Source organism: Solea solea, chromosome 2 (genome assembly GCF_958295425.1).
Source record: "Solea solea chromosome 2, fSolSol10.1, whole genome shotgun sequence".
Lineage (NCBI taxonomy): Eukaryota > Metazoa > Chordata > Actinopteri > Pleuronectiformes > Soleidae > Solea > Solea solea.
In genome coordinates this window covers 22,910,761-22,931,578 of record NC_081135.1, presented here as the reverse complement: position 1 = coordinate 22,931,578, position 20,818 = coordinate 22,910,761, and the positions used below count along the sequence as shown (strand labels likewise).

At 37.0% G+C, this 20,818-nt stretch overlaps 1 protein-coding gene across 1 annotated transcript; it reads left to right on the top strand.

The window, feature by feature from the left end:
* The first annotated feature begins 15,937 nt into the window (after positions 1 to 15,937).
* dlx2a (distal-less homeobox 2a) lies at positions 15,938 to 18,063 on the top strand. The gene is made up of 3 exons (XM_058622345.1): positions 15,938 to 16,518; positions 16,768 to 16,952; positions 17,073 to 18,063. Exons 1-3 carry the CDS (start codon positions 16,200 to 16,202, stop codon positions 17,391 to 17,393), a joined length of 825 nt encoding a protein of 274 aa, XP_058478328.1. The 5' UTR covers positions 15,938 to 16,199; the 3' UTR covers positions 17,394 to 18,063.
* The last annotated feature ends 2,755 nt before the right edge of the window (positions 18,064 to 20,818 follow it).

Here is a 20,818-nt window from a genome sequence, read left to right as displayed (position 1 = left end):
TTATATTGCTGACAGGTCAAAAATCATCAACCTTAAAAACAAGGCGGGAGACTGAAAAAAACACAAAAAGTGATTAACAATAAAGTTTGTGTAATCCACCGGATTAATCTAGAAGCCAGTTTTCACATTTTAAAAATTATAAATCACAAACAACATTGCCATTAGTGTACTAAGACATGATGCATTGAAATCCAAATGTTTCAAAAGTACTGTATTCCAATGTTCATTTATAGATACAGTTTCAGGAACGATAGACAAAACACATATACACATAATTAAGGGTTACTTTGCTATTTTTAGTTGGGTGGGAGGTAGATAAACATCAGGTCAGGTATGTCAGTCAGCTGAACAAATACTGCAAACCTTAGATGCACAAGGAGACAAGCTGCTGTAGGTCACTAAGAGCCTGCAAGATCTTTGAAAGTAGTGCAATTTTACTCCTTAGTGGGATTCAGTGTGCTGACTTAACAACAAACCAAACAATGAAATATTTGATAAGAGGCAATATATCCTTGTTTTGGGGTTGATCATCCTTCCATAAAAGATTGAATTGAAGGTGTGTTCAGTAACACCTGCTGTGGGTCAGGTTCATACATAAATAATAATACAATAATGATTTTGTGGCCATTAAATACATGAGAGATCTTCTCTGACCTCAGGACACACGCAAAAGCAAAATGGTTTGCTTCCACTTTTGATGAGGTTTGTGTTTTAAATAGCAGAGGGGTTATTGGGTTTGAGAAATGTCTTCCCAAAAAGCTGGAGAAAGTGCACAACCGACACTTTTTTCGGGCTGAAAAGCTGGTATTGAAGTGGTTTCCACCCACCAGCAGCAGCGATATGAGCAAGTCAATGTCATCGTCCAAAACCTGCAAGGAACATTAAACAGCTTCATTGTTTGGCAGCGTATCTGCTGGTGTTTGATGTTGGTGTGAAGTTTGAGGCAGTCCAGGCCACAATCACACAGCCGAACATCGCACAATAAGCGTATTGTTGAAGTTGGAAGGCACTTTGTGTGTCAGTGTGTGTGTGTGTGTCGGCAGGCAGTGGCTGGTGGGGGGTGCAGTAGGGTCTTAACCACATTCCAAATTGCAGCAAATGACTTGGGAGGTTCTGAGTGTAAGATATGTGAATGGAATCTCTGTTGCTGTGGGTTTGGTGACAGATGCATCACAAGCCTCCTCACTGACGTCACCCAGTGAATGACACTGTGAGATGCCCCACATCCACTGTTTGCTGGCAGAAACACTGGACACCAGTATGTTCATCCTGGTCTCCCAGTTCTGGAAAATATCGTTTTTTTTAAAGTGAGTCATAGAAATCACATTTATCAATAGATCTACAGAATCTCTGCGCACAATGCTTTTTGGATGTAATTATGTCATGTATTGACAATGCATGTTCTTTATAAATGTCTTGTCTTTGTCATAAACCTATTTCACATTAAAGTACTGTGCAGTTTCATAGATCTATGAGTTCTTATTTTTAGTTCTTGTCTTTAGTTTTTTATCCGAACTCACTCTCTATCTAAGAATCGTGACATTAACCCAGAAATTAAAAAAATCCTCTGTGTGTGGATACAGGATAGTCAGGCTCTGGTATCTGACATGACATGGTAGTCAATGTTAAAATGTTTTGACCTGTTGAAATTATACCTACATCTAAGAAAAAAGCATCTTTGCTATAGTTCACAGTAATCTTGAGAAAATAGAAAACGCTTTAGATATACATCATGTCATCAATGAATCAATCAATGTATTTATATAGCAAAATCTTACTCACAAAAGCTTGTGAAAAGAAACACAAATTAAGTTTACTTTAAAAAGGACACAGAGTGGTAGCACATCTCAATTCATTAGGCACAGAGTTCCAGAGAGTTGGACCAGTGAGGCTGAAAACACCATACACAAGATGCAAATAAGAAAAACAAATGCAGTTCATTTAGTTCCTTTATGCTGTAAATTGATTTTTTTTTTCATGAAAACTCCATCCAGGTGGCCAAGGGAATGAAATAGCGGGGAAAAAAGCACATGGTGTCTTTTTTATCACCACTACTCTAGGTAATCACTTATAATATTATAATGACAATTTTAAGAGAAAACCCTTGGCTATTTCAGCTTTAAGGTCCCTGGTTGTGTGTGTCTGTGAGTCTAAAGGTGTGTGACCGCCTTTACCTGAGTTCAACCAACCACATAAACAGCACTTTTATGTCCACTTTGCCCTGGGTGGCTGTGTAACATGAGCTGTGAGAGGTGGTGAACCTGTGCAGCCTTGCATTGTCTCAGGTCAGTGGGAACAGAGAAACTGGAGAGACGGTGCAGGTCGAACAGGTGGACCCCTGCAGGTGACGGGGCCTTTCTTCACAGATTAGCTGCAATTTTGTGTGAGCAAAATGAACACTGGCTCAAGAAAAAGTCTGTTTGGCCCCTGGTCAAATCAGTGGTAAACCTATCAAGTTACACTGGGGCCATTTTGAATGCCTCCTCTATACATATCCCACTGGTTTGATTAAAATGTGTTAATGTTTCCTTCCACTGTTGCAGCTTCACCTGCAAGAACATGCTTTGTCTGATAGTTTACAGTGTTGGAATTTGTATTTACTTCTAATCGTTGATTTATAGCTGGACAAACTTTAATATTTTCAATGGTTTTACTTCATTAGTGCCAAAGATCATGTCCAATAATTGTTCATAATTTGGATTAAGTACATTAGCCACCCTCATGCTGAAATAGTTAGGATAGCAAACCTCTGAAACTCAAATCCTGCACCGACAGAAGGGCCAACTCCTTGAATTTCACAGTCAACACAACAGACTGGTGGAGGAAACCCAACCCAGAGTTATCACAGAGGCGAGGAAGCATGTTCAAGATGCACAGTTGGCATAGATAACTTGTGAGTGTGCCAAGGTATTAAAAACCTTGATGATATCTACAGTGTGGTGCTAAAAGACGGATGTTATCTGTTTTCATACCTTTTAGAGAGTTGTTCAGAGAAGGATGACTTGATTTGCCATCTTCACACCAAGGAGTTTTGGAAGCTTAAACTACAAGTCAGACGTGGGCAGCTCTTAAACTTTCAGCGAAATGAAGCTCAGGTGAAGGAAACCGAACCCAAAACGTTTAAGAGAGAAAAGAAAACGTTTAAATTGTAGAGCTGGTATGGGCATTTTGACCACTGGTGCCAATGCAGTTTCTTAGTTTAGGAACACACAAACACAGTAAGATGCAGACCAGAGTACACTCCATGTCCCTCTGAATTAAAAAAAAACTTTCTAAAGCAAGCCTAAGTGATGATGTCATGCAGGTCAAAGAGGGAGATGGAAATTATGTAGTTGTATGCGTGTAATGACCTCCACCAACGAGGATATGTTTATGGCTCTGTTTGTCTGTTTAACTCAAAAAGTACAGAATTTGATGAAATGTGGGTCATGGCCCAAATTAGATGTTGGTGGTAATCCAGAAAGAAGTAAAACAATCTCATTAGGGACTGTATTTGGAAGAAAAGGCAGCTAAATCTCTCCCAGTTGTAACACTGAGGTGCATGGATGCTGATTGGCTGTGGAGGTCGTGTCTGCATCAGTGGCTGTGTGAAGCACGGCGTTAAATCACTCTGTGTGAAAGTGGGAGCAGCTGATCCTGGTGCTGTTGTGACAGTGGCCTGGTCTTTTGTAGGGAGACCATCCACAGTAAATCTGCTCCACTCCCCTCACACAAAGGACCTCTCCCATTTATGGCTCCTGGGTGGGGGGTGTGCCGCTGAATCAACAATGAAGGGAGCAGGACCTTGCCGGATTCTTTCTCAGGCAGGCCGTGCAGATGACACAGGGAATTCTGGGGATTCCTTTATCAGGCCTGCAAAGTGCAAAATCATGTGTGTGTCCACTAGTGTGACAGAAGCCACTGGGATGTATTGGTATCATTTGAGGACAATAGTGGTATACTGAGAGTGATTTTAAAGGTTATAGTTACTGTTACTCCTACATATATAAGTGTATAATCTATTTAAAATAAAAAAAAAGTAACTTAACTGTAGACTCAGTCTTTTAAGTATATCTTAGGCAAGTTTTGAAGTAGAAGCTTACTCCACAAACGAAGAAGAACAACAATCTTCCTGGTATGTGAAGCCCACCATAGTTTCCTGATGCACTTGGCAAAGTAAGGCTAAGCAGAGGAGTCTGTTTGTTACAGTCTGCAGTCTCTGGATGTCACTTATTCCTACACTGGACCTTTTCAATGAATTGTGCACTTGTTAATTTAGCAAAAAAATACCCTGAGATAATTTGCCAGGGAAGTTATCGACCATAACTTTCTGGATCCATTCGACAATGCACTGCGCCAAATGAATCTTAAAAAAATGTAAAACAACAGAGCGCTCTATGCTCTCCCTCGCACTAATATGTTTAAGAGTCTCAGCGATGAATAGATCAGTTCTTCTCTGCCATTCTTTTCGACTGGGCCACATTAAAGATTGCAGTCAAATGTGTCCAAACTGTTTTATTTAACACAGAGCCATTATGGTGCATCAAACATAACCCTTACATCTGTCACAAGCTCCAAACTGGAAGCTTCCTGCCAGTTGTTATTGTCTACTCGCAGTCGTCATTAAAGCCTTTGTTGTTAAAAATAACTTCTCATCAGGGGAAAACCACCGCGACTAATTTGTAGGAAACACATGCTACATCATGAACACCCTGCTGAAGGTTTCCAACCTAAACTCCACTCATGTCCGGAGCGACGCAGGACAGACTCAACCTCTCTGACTGCGAGGTCAAGGAACAGTGGGGACATCACTTCCATGTTTGCAAGAAGCACATGAGGCAAATGGATACAGAAACGGCAGAAATGTCCACTTTTCCTCTGTGACTTGACCCCAAATGCATTTACAAACAACAGCAGACCCGATAAACCCCCTGTGTCACACTGGTTTGTTTGAAAATAATTGAACAGTTACAGCAAAGCTGAAAAAACTTCATGTGATTTGACTAAAAGGGTGAGTTGCCAAGGAGATGAATGCTCCAATAGACCCAGCAGGAGATCATTGGAGAGAATCCACCAACAGCCTAATCACTAGTGAGCCAGAAACCTGTCTGTATTAAACACAACATGGACATAAAAGCACCTGCTGACCCAAGTGAAGTATATACAAAACATACTGAGGTCATTTAAAAACGTATACTGAAAAATAGGTTCTGTAAGTCCTGTATATTCTCAAATATGTGTTTAAAATCAGTGGAGGCTTTAAGATATATCACTTAGTTCAGGGGTCTGCAACCTCTTCGGCCCCTCTGCAGTGACTCCTTGTAGCTTTAAAGAAAGCTTTTTATCTTCGTTTTCCTGTTCTTCACTTTTTTTGTAGAGATAAAGGCGTAAAATACAACTGCTTTTGATATTTTGTACATCACATCCAATATCTATGTCAAATGCAATATTGAAAAACCTCCCCGAAAGCCATTAAAGTCATGTGTACATGAAGAAGTACATATTTGGAGTCCTGTCCATATTTAGATCCATGTACTTATGCCTTTCTACACTATTATAAGAGGTTGGGTATAAACAGCAATGCAATGTCGTGAGTGAGATATTATGTGATGGAACAGTTGACTCATAGGATAAGACTAGAGGAAGATGTGTGGAGAAAAAAGTGTTAATGAAATGAAATGTCAGCAGTCTTTTTGTAGTTCTTTAAATATAGTATATGTATAAAAAAAACTTTAAACATTATATTATCTTCATTTTAAGGGGACAAATTGATTTTTTGCCACCAGATTAATTTTTTTTGGGTGGAGAAGTGACTCTAAAGGTTGCAGGCCACTGACTTAGTTATACTTGTGATATCCTTTAATATAATATCTGTCTGTATTCTATTATACTTATTTGTACTTGTGTACCTGATGATAAACACAAAGCTGAATTTGGACAGGTTAAGTCTGATATCTGGTTAATTCACACAAATTCACACAAAATAAAAATAAAAAATCTAAATAATTCAGTAATCCTGGCAAAAACAGAATACGAGACACCAAACAACAAAGACAGTCATCCTCAGACAGGACCAGTGAATTCAGTGAGACTCAAGCAAGCAAGACTTGAGCAAACAAGACTTTGATTCAGAAAATCACAAAGTGGAAAGTATAGACTGTCAGAATCTAACCAGCAGTAATCCTGCAGAGATCATTCAAATGTCTTCATCATTATCACTGCTCTGCACAAACACTGTAATTAAGACTTTTGTCCTGAAATCAATAGCAGTTTGCATCTAAATAAATCAGTTAATATTCACTATAGGGGAAGGATTCTCTTCCAGCCTCCTGTTTTCCTCCTTTATTGACACTTTGTATCATACGTTTTCCTCTGAGCTGCTGCCAGTGACAGACAGATGCCACTGTGTCATTATGGACGCTTGATTTCTTCTTCTCTAGAGATCTGAAGTCTATTAATGATTTTTGAACTCACAAGGTGAAGATAATTTCTAAGAAAGAAAGGTAGCAAATAGAAGGAGATCAATAAGTCCTCAGAATGTCAGAGTTATTACTTTGGATCGCAACTTCCTGTTTTCTGCACTTTGATTTTGTCAAGACAAAATGTCAATAACAGCCAGTGAGCATGTTTTCTTCTCACAACCTTCTGAGTGCAGCGCTGTATTGGCTGTAATTATATGCTGATTGTAATAAGCTACAGTGTAATTATACACAACGTAAAATGTATAGAGAAACAAATTTCTTCATCACAAAGTGTCAGAGTTACTTTCTTTTCGTCCATTTGTGAAACTTCTCAGTGATTGTGTAACATAACAAAAACGAAAAATACTTAGTTCTAGTCCTTTAATGTTGTTTACATTCTTACAAATGCAGGAAGGTGAAAAGTGGCAGTGTGACTTTTTAACATGTTGTTTGTTACATCGTCTTTAGTGGTGTTCAAGAAATATGTGATACATGCACAGTATAGTCTCCACAGTGCGGAGTAGATTTGTCCTTTTTCCGTGTTGTTTTATTTTAATTTGTTAAGAAAGATAGGACGTATAGGAGCTGGAGGGAAACATATAAAATAAAAGGTCATTTGGAAAGCACCATCGGTGTCATTCAGCATTATTTCCATGTCTTTGATCACTGGGATGCTACAGTAACAGCTGCTCTGCGACAGGGGGGGGAAATATTGGCATTAAAAATTAAATCTTCGGCAATTAACTGGCCATGATCACCATGACAACAGTGATAACTAGAAAATTCTGCGGCAACATTTTGAGGGTGCCTGCTGTGCTTGCTGCCGATGTCCTTTGACAAAAATGTCATAGTTTGGTATGTTGTCCAAAATATGACAAAAATGTCATAGTTAAGTATGTCGTCCAAAATTTGACAAAAATGTCATCCAAAATTTGACAAAAATGTCATAGTTTAGTATGTTGTCCAAAATTTACAAAAATGTCATAGTTTGGTATGTCGTCCAAAATTTGACAAAAATGTCATCCAAAATGTGATCAAAATGTCATAGTTTAGTATGTTGTCCAAAAATTGACATGAATGTCATAGTTTGGTATGTCGTCCAAAATTTGACAAAAATGTCATCCAAAATGTGATCAAAATGTCATAGTTTAGTATGTTGTCCAAAATTTGAAAAAAATGTCATAGTTTAGTATGTCGTCCAAAAATTTGACCAAAATGTCATAGTTTAGAATATTGTCCAAATGTGACATAAATGTCGTATGTCATCTAAAATTTAACAGAAATGTCATAGTTAAGTATGTTGTCCAAAATGTGACAAAAATGTCAAAGTTTAGTACATCGTCGAAAATGTGGAAAAAAAGGTCATACTTTAGTATGTCATCCAAAATGTGAAAAAAAGTCATACTTTAGTATGTCATCCAAAATGTGGAAAAAAAATGTCATAGTTTGTATGTTGCTAAATATTTGAAAAAAAAGTCATAGGTTAGAATGTCGCTAAAAATGTGAAAAAAAGTCATACTTTAGTATGTCGTCCAAAATATGACAAAAAAGTCAAAGGTTAGTATGTCGTCCAAAATGTGACAAAAAGGTCATACTTTAGTATGTCGTCCAAATAAGACAAAAAAGTCATAGGTTACTATGTCGTCCAAAATGTGACAAAAAAGTCAAAGGTTACTATGTCGTCCAAAATGTGACAAAAAAGTCATAGGTTACTATGTCATCCAAAATGTGGAAAAAAGTCATAGGTTAGTATGTCGTCCAAAATGTGAAAAAAAAGTCAACTGTTAGTATGTAGCTAAAAATGTGAAAAAAAAGTCATAGGTTAGTATGTCGTCCAAAATATGAAAAAAAAGTCATAGGTTACTATGTCGTCCAAAATGTGACAAAAAAGTCAAAGGTTACTATGTCGTCCAAAATGTGACAAAAAAGTCATAGGTTACTATGTCATCCAAAATGTGGAAAAAAGTCATAGGTTACTATGTCGTCCAAAATGTGAAAAATTTTGGACAACATACTAACCTATGACTTTTTTCCACATTTTGGACGACATACTAACCTATGACTTTTTTTCCACATTTTGGACGACATACTAACCTATGACTTTTTTTTCACATTTTGGACACATACTAACCTATGACTTTTTTTTCACATTTTGACGACATACTAACCTATGACTTTTTTTTCACATTTTGGACACATACTAACCGATGACTTTTTTTCCACATTTTGACGACATACTAACCTATGACTTTTTTTTATCATATTTTGACGACATACTAACCTATGACTTTTTTGCCACATTTTGGACGACATACTAACGTATGACTTTTTTTTCACATTTTGACGACATACTAACCTATGACTTTTTTCCACATTTTGGACGACATACTAAAGTATGACTTTTTTTCCACATTTTGGACGACATACTAACCTATGACTTTTTTTCCACATTTTGGACGACATACTGAGCTATGACTTTTTTTCACATTTTGGACGACATACTAACCTATGACTTTTTTTCCACATTTTGGACGACATACTAACCTATGACTTTTTTTTCACATTTTGGACACATACTAACCTATGACTTTTTTTTCACATTTTGACGACATACTAACCTATGACTTTTTTTTCACATTTTGGACACATACTAACCGATGACTTTTTTTCCACATTTTGACGACATACTAACCTATGACTTTTTTTTATCATATTTTGACGACATACTAACCTATGACTTTTTTGCCACATTTTGGACGACATACTAACGTATGACTTTTTTTTCACATTTTGACGACATACTAACCTATGACTTTTTTCCACATTTTGGACGACATACTAAAGTATGACTTTTTTTCCACATTTTGGACGACATACTAACCTATGACTTTTTTTCCACATTTTGGACGACATACTGAGCTATGACTTTTTTTCACATTTTGGACGACATACTAACCTATGACTTTTTTTTCACATTTTGACGACATACTAACCTATGACTTTTTTTTCACATTTTGGACACATACTAACCTATGACTTTTTTTTCACATTTTGACGACATACTAACCTATGACTTTTTTTTCACATTTTGACGACATACTAACCTATGACTTCTTTTCACATTTTGACAACATACTAACCGATGACTTTTTTTCCACATTTTGGACGACATACTAACCTATGACTTTTTTTCCACATTTTGGACGACATACTGAGCTATGACTTTTTTTCACATTTTGGACACATACTAACCTATGACTTTTTTTTCACATTTTGACGACATACTAACCTATGACTTTTTTTTCACATTTTGACGACATACTAACCTATGACTTTTTTTCCACATTTTGACGACATACTAACCTATGACTTTTTTTCCACATTTTGGACGACATACTGAGCTATGACTTTTTATCATATTTTGACGACATACTAACCTATGACTTTTTTGCCACATTTTGGACGACATACTAACGTATGACTTTTTTTCACATTTTGACGACATACTAACCTATGACTTTTTTACCACATTTTGAACGACATACTAACCTATGACTTTTTTATCATATTTTGGACAACATATTAAAGTATGTCTTTTTTTAACAACATATTAACCTATGATAATTTCTAACTGTTTCACTACCCTATGACTGAGCAGCCTCAGTTGGGACTTGAACCCACGATCCTTGACTTTATAAGACACTGTGTTACCCATTAAGCCACAAGGGCTTTTTTGGCATGTTTTGGACGACATACTAACCTATGACTTTTTTGTCACATTTTGGACGACATACTAACCTATGACTTTTTTGTCACATTTTGGACGACATACTAAGCTATGACTTTTTTTTCACATTTTGGACGGCATATGACTTTTTTTCACATTTTGGACAACATACTAACCTATGACTTGTTTTCACATTTTGGACGACATACTAACCTATGAATTTTTTTCACATTTTGACGACATACTAACCTATGACTTTTTTTCCACATTTTGGACGACATACTAACCTATGACTTTTTTTCACATTCTGACGACATACTAACCTATGACTTTTTTTCACATTTTGACGACATACTAACCTATGACTTTTTTCCACATTTTGGACGACATACTAAAGTATGACTTTTTTACCACATTTTGAACGACATACTAACCTATGACTTTTTTATCATATTTTGACGACATACTAACCTATGACTTTTTTTCCACATTTTGGACGACATACTAACCTATGACTTTTTTTTCACATTTTGACGACATACTAACCCATGACTTTTTTTCACATTTTGGACACATACTAACCTATGACTTTTTTTCACATTTTGACGACATACTAACCTATGACTTTTTTTCCACATTTTGGACGACATACTAACCTATGACTTTTTTTCACATTTTGGACGACATACTAACCTATGACTTTTTTTCACATTTTGGACGACATACTAACCTATGACTTTTTTTTCCACATTTTGGACGACATACTAACGTATGACTTTTTTTTCACATTTTGACGACATACTAACCTATGACTTTTTTACCATCCTTGACTTTGTAAGACACTGTGTTACCCATTAAGCCACAAGGGCTTTTTTGTCATATTTTGGACGACATACTAACCTATGACTTTTTTGTCACATTTTGGACGACATACTAACCTATGACTTTTTTGTCACATTTTGGACGACATACTAAGCTATGACTTTTTTTTCACATTTTGGACGGCATATGACTTTTTTGTCATGTGTTGGACAACATACTAACCTATGACTTTTTTTCACATTTTGGACGACATACTAACCTATGACTTTTTTCACATTTTGAACGACATACTAACCTATGACTTTTTTATCATATTTTGGACAACATATTAAAGTATGTCTTTTTTTAACAACATATTAACCTATGATAATTTCTAACTGTTTCACTACCCTATGACTGAGCAGCCTCAGTTGGGACTTGAACTCACGATCCTTGACTTTGTAAGACACTGTGTTACCCATTAAGCCACAAGGGCTTTTTTGTCATATTTTGGACGACATACTAACCTATGACTTTTTTGTCACATTTTGGACGACATACTAACCTATGACTTTTTTGTCACATTTTGGACGACATACTAAGCTATGACTTTTTTTTCACATTTTGGACGGCATATGACTTTTTTGTCATGTGTTGGACAACATACTAACCTATGACTTTTTTTCACATTTTGGACGACATACTAACCTATGACTTTTTTCACATTTTGACGACATACTAACCTATGACTTTTTTTCCACATTTTGGACGACATACTAACCTATGACTTTTTTTCACATTTTGACAACATACTAACCTATGACTTTTTTTCCACATTTTGGACGACATACTAACCTATGACTTTTTTTCACATTCTGACGACATACTAACCTATGACTTTTTTTCACATTTTGACGACATACTAACCTATGACTTTTTTCCACATTTTGGACGACATACTAAAGTATGACTTTTTTACCACATTTTGAACGACATACTAACCTATGACTTTTTTATCATATTTTGACGACATACTAACCTATGACTTTTTTTCCACATTTTGGACGACATACTAAGCTATGACTTTTTTTTCACATTTTGGACGGCATATGACTTTTTTGTCATGTGTTGGACAACATACTAACCTATGACTTTTTTTCACATTTTGGACGACATACTAACCTATGACTTTTTTCACATTTTGACGACATACTAACCTATGACTTTTTTTCCACATTTTGGACGACATACTAACCTATGACTTTTTTTCACATTTTGACAACATACTAACCTATGACTTTTTTTCCACATTTTGGACGACATACTAACCTATGACTTTTTTTCACATTCTGACGACATACTAACCTATGACTTTTTTTCACATTTTGACGACATACTAACCTATGACTTTTTTCCACATTTTGGACGACATACTAAAGTATGACTTTTTTACCACATTTTGAACGACATACTAACCTATGACTTTTTTATCATATTTTGACGACATACTAACCTATGACTTTTTTTCCACATTTTGGACGACATACTAACCTATGACTTTTTTTTCACATTTTGACGACATACTAACCCATGACTTTTTTTCACATTTTGGACACATACTAACCTATGACTTTTTTTCACATTTTGACGACATACTAACCTATGACTTTTTTTCCACATTTTGGACGACATACTAACTTATGACTTTTTTTCACATTTTGGACGACATACTAACCTATGACTTTTTTGTCATGTGTTGGACAACATACTAACCTATGACTTTTTTCCACATTTTGGACGACATACTAACCTATGACTTTTTTTCCACATTTTGACGACATACTAACCTATGACTTTTTTTCCACATTTTGGACGACATACTAAAGTATGACTTTTTTACCACATTTTGAATGACATACTAACCTATGACTTTTTTATCATATTTTGACGACATACTAACCTATGACTTTTTTTCCACATTTTGGACGACATACTAACCTATGACTTTTTTTATCATATTTTGACATACTAACCTATGACTTTTTTTCCACATTTTGGACGACATACTAACCTATGACTTTTTTTTCACATTTTGACGACATACTAACCTATGACTTTTTTACCACATTTTGACGACATACTAACCTATGACTTTTTTCCACATTTTGGACGACATACTAAAGTATGACTTTTTTACCACATTTTGAACGACATACTAACCTATGACTTTTTTATCATATTTTGGACAACATATTAAAGTATGTCTTTTTTTAACCTATGATAATTTCTAACTGTTTCACTACCCTATGACTGAGCAGCCTCAGTTGGGACTTGAACTCACGATCCTTGACTTTGTAAGACACTGTGTTACCCATTAAGCCACAAGGGCTTTTTTGTCATATTTTGGACGACATACTAACCTATGACTTTTTTGTCACATTTTGGACGACATACTAAGCTATGACTTTTTTTTCACATTTTGGACGGCATATGACTTTTTTGTCATGTGTTGGACAACATACTAACCTATGACTTTTTTTCACATTTTGGACGACATACTAACCTATGACTTTTTTCACATTTTGGACAAAAATATTGGACAAAAATATGACAAATAGTCATAGGTTAGTATGTCGTCCAAAATGTGAAAAAAAGTCATACTTTTGTATGTCTTTACAATGTCATTTTGGACAACATACTAAGTCATAGGTTAGTATGTCTTCCAAAATGTGACAAAAAAGTCATAGGTTAGTATGTCGTCCAAAATGTGACAAAAAAGTCATAGGTTAGTATCTCGTCCAAATTGTGACAAAAAAGTCATACTTTTGTATGTCTTTACAATGTCATTTTGGACGACATACTAAGTCATAGGTTACTATGTTGTCCAAAATGTGGAAAAAAAGTCATAGGTTACTATGTCGTCCAAAATGTGACAAAAAAGTCATAGGTTAGTATGTCGTCCAAATTGTGACAAAAAAGTCATACTTTTGTATGTCTTTACAATGTCATTTTGGACGACATAGTAACCTATGACTTTTTTTCCACATTTTGGACAACATAGTAACCTATGACTTAGTATGTCGTCCAAATTGTGACAAAAAAGTCATACTTTTGTATGTCTTTACAATGTCATTTTGGACGACATACTAAGTCATAGGTTACTATGTTGTCCAAAATGTGGAAAAAAAGTCATAGGTTACTATGTCGTCCAAAATGTGGAAAAAAAGTCATAGGTTAGTATGTCGTCCAAAATATGACAAAAAACAACAGGTGTTACAGTAAAAGCCAGCCCTTGTGGCTTAATGGGTAAGACAGTGTCTTACTAAGTCAAGGATCGTGGGTTGAAGTCCCAAACGAGGCTGCTCAGACTTAGTGTTGTGAAACGGTCAGAAATTATCATAGGGTAATATGTTTGTTACTACTACACTCTGACTGACCATAATTATATAATAAAATAATGAATTATAGAGGAACCTCCTCAGTTCTTCAAATAGACTTCACATTTTACACGTGTAGTTTTTTATACTGGAAGACGTTTGCCAAGAAATGTGTATTAACAAAAGACTATTTTGAATAATTTAACACAGAACACTATTATATCAACAAAGAAATATCAACATCAACTGAATCTCTGATGAAAAGAAGCCTGATTAGGGAGGATAATTATTTACATGACTTCCATTGTTAACTTCTATGTAACTCTGGCTGTAGAATGTGTGCAGGACATCTGAACACAGAGACAATGCTCCACTAATGAGCAGAGACATAAAGACTCATTGGTCCATGGTGGGAGAGGATTCACTGCTTTTCAGGGAAACAATGAACAGACAGTCCTGTACTGGATTTAGGGATCCTGCTGCTTAGTGGTTGCTTGTATTTTATCACAATTTTGAATCTGCTTTTTTGGAATATCCTACTTTACTAAACACTAATCCTAATCAAACAGCAGCAATAATAGTGCAGAGCAGACCGTGGTGCAAACCATGGCAATAAGTACTTTATAGTATAAATGCATTTATATATATATATACTACATATAGTATGTCAGTTTAAGATTATAATGATGTTTGTGTCGTTGTCCAATATTGGGTCAATATTCAAATCAGGAAAACAAACATTTACATAAGTACTATCTTCTGTCTATTTGCAGGTTTGTGTGTGTGATGCTGTGTTGATAAAAGAAACTGTGCTGCCATCTTGTGGCAATGATGAAAACACCTCAACACCTCAATGTCTCTCTCTGTCTGTGTGTTTGTGTGTATGTATGTGTGTATGAGTGTGTGTGCACTTGCGTGTGAGGTTAAAACACACATTTCTGTGAATCTGTTCACGTTTTAGTTCCAAAATATTCCGATGATATAGGGCGGTTTATCTTCGTCTGCACTGGACGAAGACAAAGGGAAATACAGCAAATAAGAGAGAGAGAGAGAGAGAGAGAGAGAGAGAGAGAGAGAGAGAGAGAGAGAGAGAGAGCTGTAAATCCGATTTACAACACATGGAGGCGCTGTAACATCTTCATTCAGTCACCTAACACAACCTCCAGTCTCATTCACATGCTTTTGTTTTTGTAATAACTCTGTGCCTGGATTCACTGCGTGGTTCTCCCTTTAATATACAAGTTTTCTGAATTTTTTAGACACATTTTTTTATTTTTTTTTATTTTTAAATCACTCGCGATGAAAAGTGCCTTAAATCTGCAGTAAGAAACTGACAGGCGTAAAACTGTCTCACCACAAACCGCAAAGCCACTGAAAACTAATGAGCTAATGTTCAGTACATTTATCCACATGTTAAAGTTACAGTGTATGTCCTGTGGATGATTACGCACACGGGTGATGACTTGTGTTGGGCCACGGTGCCTCTCTGTGATTCAAATGCAAAGTCTGTGCAGGAAAGACTGACCTGCAGGAAGAATAATGGAGGGTGGACGCGGTGGGGAGTAGTCAGCGGTGCAGCTCTTACTCATTGGTTGCCTCAGACACAGAAGCTCTCTCCCTCTCACGCACTCATAAATGCGCTCCCACCACCGACCGTAGCAGATAATCACAGGCCACAGTGAGAGGGACACACCTTCGGCTGATTTTGCTTCAGTTTACACGGGAAGGCGTTTCGATTCACGAAGAGGAGGTCATCAGTCCATGATTTGAGTCGCATTTTCAGCTTTGCAGTTTTGGCAATTTTGCGATTTTCTGGCGCGCGGGTTACGAGACCGCACGGCTTACAACGCGAACATGACTGGGGTTTTTGAGAACCTCAACACTGATATGCATTCGAACCAGATTACCTCAAGCAATTACCACAGCTTGCACAAATCGCAGGAGTCCCCGACTCTGCCAGTCTCCACGGCGACGGACAGCAGCTATTACAACAGCCAGCAGCCTGGCCACTGCGCCGGCTCTCCCTTTGGTCAGCTCGGCTCGTACCAGTACCACAGCAGCGCCACCGGCACTGTGCCATATAACGCCAAGTCTTACGACCTCGGTTTCAACTCTTCTTACGGTGCATACACTTCCTACGGCCCTATCTCATCTCCTACACCACCCGACACAGGTAAGGAAACTCTTACATTTATTTTATGCCAAATGTCAAACATTTCTCATGTCTGTATAGCAAATAATAAGTACAAGGGATGTATTGTTATTTATTGTCTACATATGAATATATTCCTGCCAAAAAAATGTTAATTATTTTTGTTATTTATATATTGCCAAATTGGCGCCAGTAAAAAAAAAAGTGCTGAACTATCTCTGTAAGTTTGTTTTCATGCATTACATCAATTCCATTGAAATGTTCCTTCAGAGAAAGAAGAGAGCGAGCCAGAAATCCGGATGGTTAATGGAAAACCAAAGAAGGTCAGGAAACCTCGAACCATTTATTCCAGCTTCCAACTGGCTGCACTTCAGCGGAGGTTTCAAAAGACGCAGTATTTGGCTTTACCAGAACGGGCCGAGCTGGCAGCCTCGATGGGCCTCACGCAAACGCAGGTGGGTGCATTGTGGACATGCGGTTCCGCACACTGTCATCCAGATTGAAACGATATTAAAAGTGTCAGTTGTGAGTTTAGAAAAACATCTGATCACCACTGATGCATGTTTCCATTCCAGGTCAAAATCTGGTTCCAAAACCGTCGCTCCAAGTTCAAGAAGTTGTGGAAAAGTGGAGAAATCCCTCCAGAGCAACACGTTGCCTCCAGCGAATCACCCCCCTGCGCGTCTCCGCCAACGACTGCCTGGGACTTTCCACAGACTCAGAGAATCAACTGTGTCAACTCCAGTTTACCTCAGAGCAGCAGCAGCCCTCCCAACACGACTGTGCCATCATCTTTTTTGGCAAACTACTCCTGGTACTCGACCACGAACTCTCTGCAGCCTCCTCTGGTCCAGCACCACCACAACTCCGCCATAAGCGCTGGGACGATATTCTGAAAACAAAAAGAAAAAAACAAATCGGGTTCAAATCGGACAATACTGGTGATTAAAAACGCAAACTTTACGCACACGTAGGTGACGTTAACGGAGCCAGACAGGTTCATGGATTGTGTCAGTTTTCGCGCTGGAAAATGATAGAACATTTCTACAGTTATTTTTGTATTTATTTATTTTTCTTTGTGTCGAGGGATGAATGAACCACTATTACCCAAAGCAATCACAGCCTGGGCGCGAGCCCACTTTTACGCGGACGTCACTTTCCTGCCATTCCTGCAAAAATAAAACGTTCACCGCAGGACAACAATGTAGCACAAGTTAACTGTATCGTGCCTTTTTTTCAATATGACCTCATTTTGTTGTGAGATGAAAAAAAACAAACTGCTTACCTTTATCAGTTTCCTCGTGTCATAGTTTGATTGAGCGATATATTGAAGGGTAAGTGTGTGAATCCACGTTTGTAAATACTTTACCACAGCTTTTCTGATGACGCTTTGACTGTTTTTCTTGGCTACTGGTGCAAAAAAAATCCATGAACCACCGTAAGCTACTGATTGTTCCACCCTCTGTTTTACTTGTATCAATCTTTATTGTATTTTTTGTCTTATTTATTTTAGCAGTGTTCCATATATGGCCAGACGTTATTTAAATAAAAATGTTTCTGTGCTTAGCCCATGCATCCTTCCCTTTTATTTTATTTATTTAAAAAAAAATGTGCGCATGAATTTCTTATTTTATTTTTATTTATTTTTAACGCGTAGGAGAATTTGTCTTATAATATTTTAATATTTACACATTTACTGTTGCAGTGCTGCGTGATATTAATGATATTGCATGAAAATTAATTTAAAAAGTCATGATGATGTCACTTAATATCACACATTTATAGTCATAATTAAATTATTTGTAATCTTAATGCTCCAAAACCACATATGTTATTTTGTATACTCAGAGTTACATTTACTTTACATTTGTGTGGGGATTTATTTAAAAAAGGACCACACAAACACCTGCTGACACATTAAATATATTTTTATACTAAGGCTATAGCAGTAAACTTAGTCACATGACGTACTTGGACATTCACCTGAAAGGTTACACTGATTAGACTATTTCTTCATTAATAATACGTTGTCGTAATTACACGAGCGTGTCGTCGCTGTGCCATCACATGCGTGGACAAGCATAAGATGCTTCCTCAGCTGAGTCGGGTTACATCTATTTTAACCGGTTCCGTCAGCAGATGATTAGCGGGGCCGGGGGCTGAAGCAGGCAGGCAGGCAGAGAGAGGCCCGGGCTGCAGGCTGAGCTGAGCTGAGCTGAGCTGAGGGGGGGAGGAAACAGAACAACAACAACGCCTTGGCAAAGACCAGGGTGGGCATGAACGAGCACAGGATCCTCAGACTCTGTGGAGTCAGACATGCGCTTTCCAGACGACGTTTTATGGAGTCAGCCTAACAAGAGAGAGAGAGAGAGAGAGAGCGCGAAGAAGTGGGTCCAAGAAGACAGCCTCGAGCTACAACATCATGGAAACATTTCTCACAGTCTCACAAAGTCTGATCTCTGATCTCTGAAGACGAGCACACTGACCTACATTACTATTTATGGGCCTCACGGGGGCCCGTAGGCTGTACATGGAACATTTAAAGCCACATTTATGATGATTATATGATAGATAGATAGATAGATAGATAGATAGATAGATAGATAGATAGATAGATAGATAGATAGATAGATAGATAGATAGATGTTATATTATATTATATTATATTATATTATATTATATTATATTATATTATATTATATTATATTATTATACAAACCATATGTCCAGCCACATGTGAAAAATAAAAGTCCTGAACCTTTTCAACATTTTCAAAGTGCAATGCTATTATATTAGGTTAATTTAAACTAAAATGTACAGGTCAAAAGTGATAGATAGATAGATAGATAGATAGATAGATAGATAGATAGATAGATAGATAGATAGATAGATAGATAGATAGATAGATAGATAGATAGATAGACAGACAGACAGACAGACAGACAGACAGATAGATAGATGACAGACAGACAGGTGTACTGTTATTAAACAGTGACTTATACCACTGACATGACTCCACCACCAAACTTTTAATGGTTTTCAGATTATTTTATCGATTACTTCTCAATAAATAAATAGATAGTTGTGTGTCTGTTGCTCCACGTGACTCCAGTCATCGCAGATTAGCTGCTGTGGTTTATACTTTTTTTTCTCTCCTGCATTTTTCTAGGCAACTTGTAAATGCCATGCCCTCTTAATTTATACCCTGATCTGTAATTTCATTCACATTTGCTCTGGTTTGAACATTCTGGCTTGCAAATCTGAAAGCCTGCAATTACTATATAATTCTTCGCAATTTTAGATGTCCTAATATGCGATGCATTTTTTTTTTTTTTACACAAGACAATTTCCCGCTATTGCAGACATCAACATTGTCAAAGTTGTATGTACATAATAAATGGGAATATCAATGCATAGTTTTTAGACTCACATCTTGACTCGACGATAATTATATCCGTGTGGAGCCTACGCGGAATTAGCCTGAATTGCATGGTAACTGCTGCTTTAAATTTTAAAAAATTACTCATAATTTCCCCCCAAAGATTACCAAGATCTCGAGTGCACAATGTCATCAGCGTAATGAGGAGTAAACATTTATGCTAATAATCTACATTTTTCCCCATCAGCTATAAAGAGGGGAAATAAAGCAGGCATTTTTCAGTCATATTCTGAACTCTGCTGCTAAAGCTGAGACCAGCACATGGGACACATTTTGTGGGATTTTCATGGTGTTTGTTTGCTGCTGCTGCTGCTGCTGCTGCTGCTGCTCATCATGACTCACGCTGCTGATTTGTGAGGGAGCTGGCCTCTTCAACGCCAGGCTGAGAGGTGTGTATTAAACGCTTTTTTTACATTTTGATTGAAAGTGAAGTTAATGCATTAACAAAAAAAAAAAGAAGGAAAGGAAACGGATTTTTAACTCATTTGCTTCTCTCCTCTTGTATATTTACCTCTTATTCTCACTCAGAACAGTGAGTGTAGCTGATCTTTTTCTTTAATTATTATTTCAAAGACAGGTTTGTAAAAAAAAACACACACAAAAAACTATTTTTGTGATGCAACTTTTTTTAATTTAATCTATAAAGGTGCAACCAAGGAAGGATTGTTTTGTGTGTTTAAAAAACAACAACAACAATAAATAAATAAATAAAAAGTCCTGCAGCAGCCAGACTCAGAGAAGGAGAGGACATGTAAAGGACGAGGAGACACACAAGTTGTTCTTTAATTTGTGCGCCCTGCTTTCATTACTCCTGCTTTGTGCTCTGCTAATTTTGAAGCCTCCTCACGTTGACGAGTCCGCGTTGTACACCTGCAAGCAATT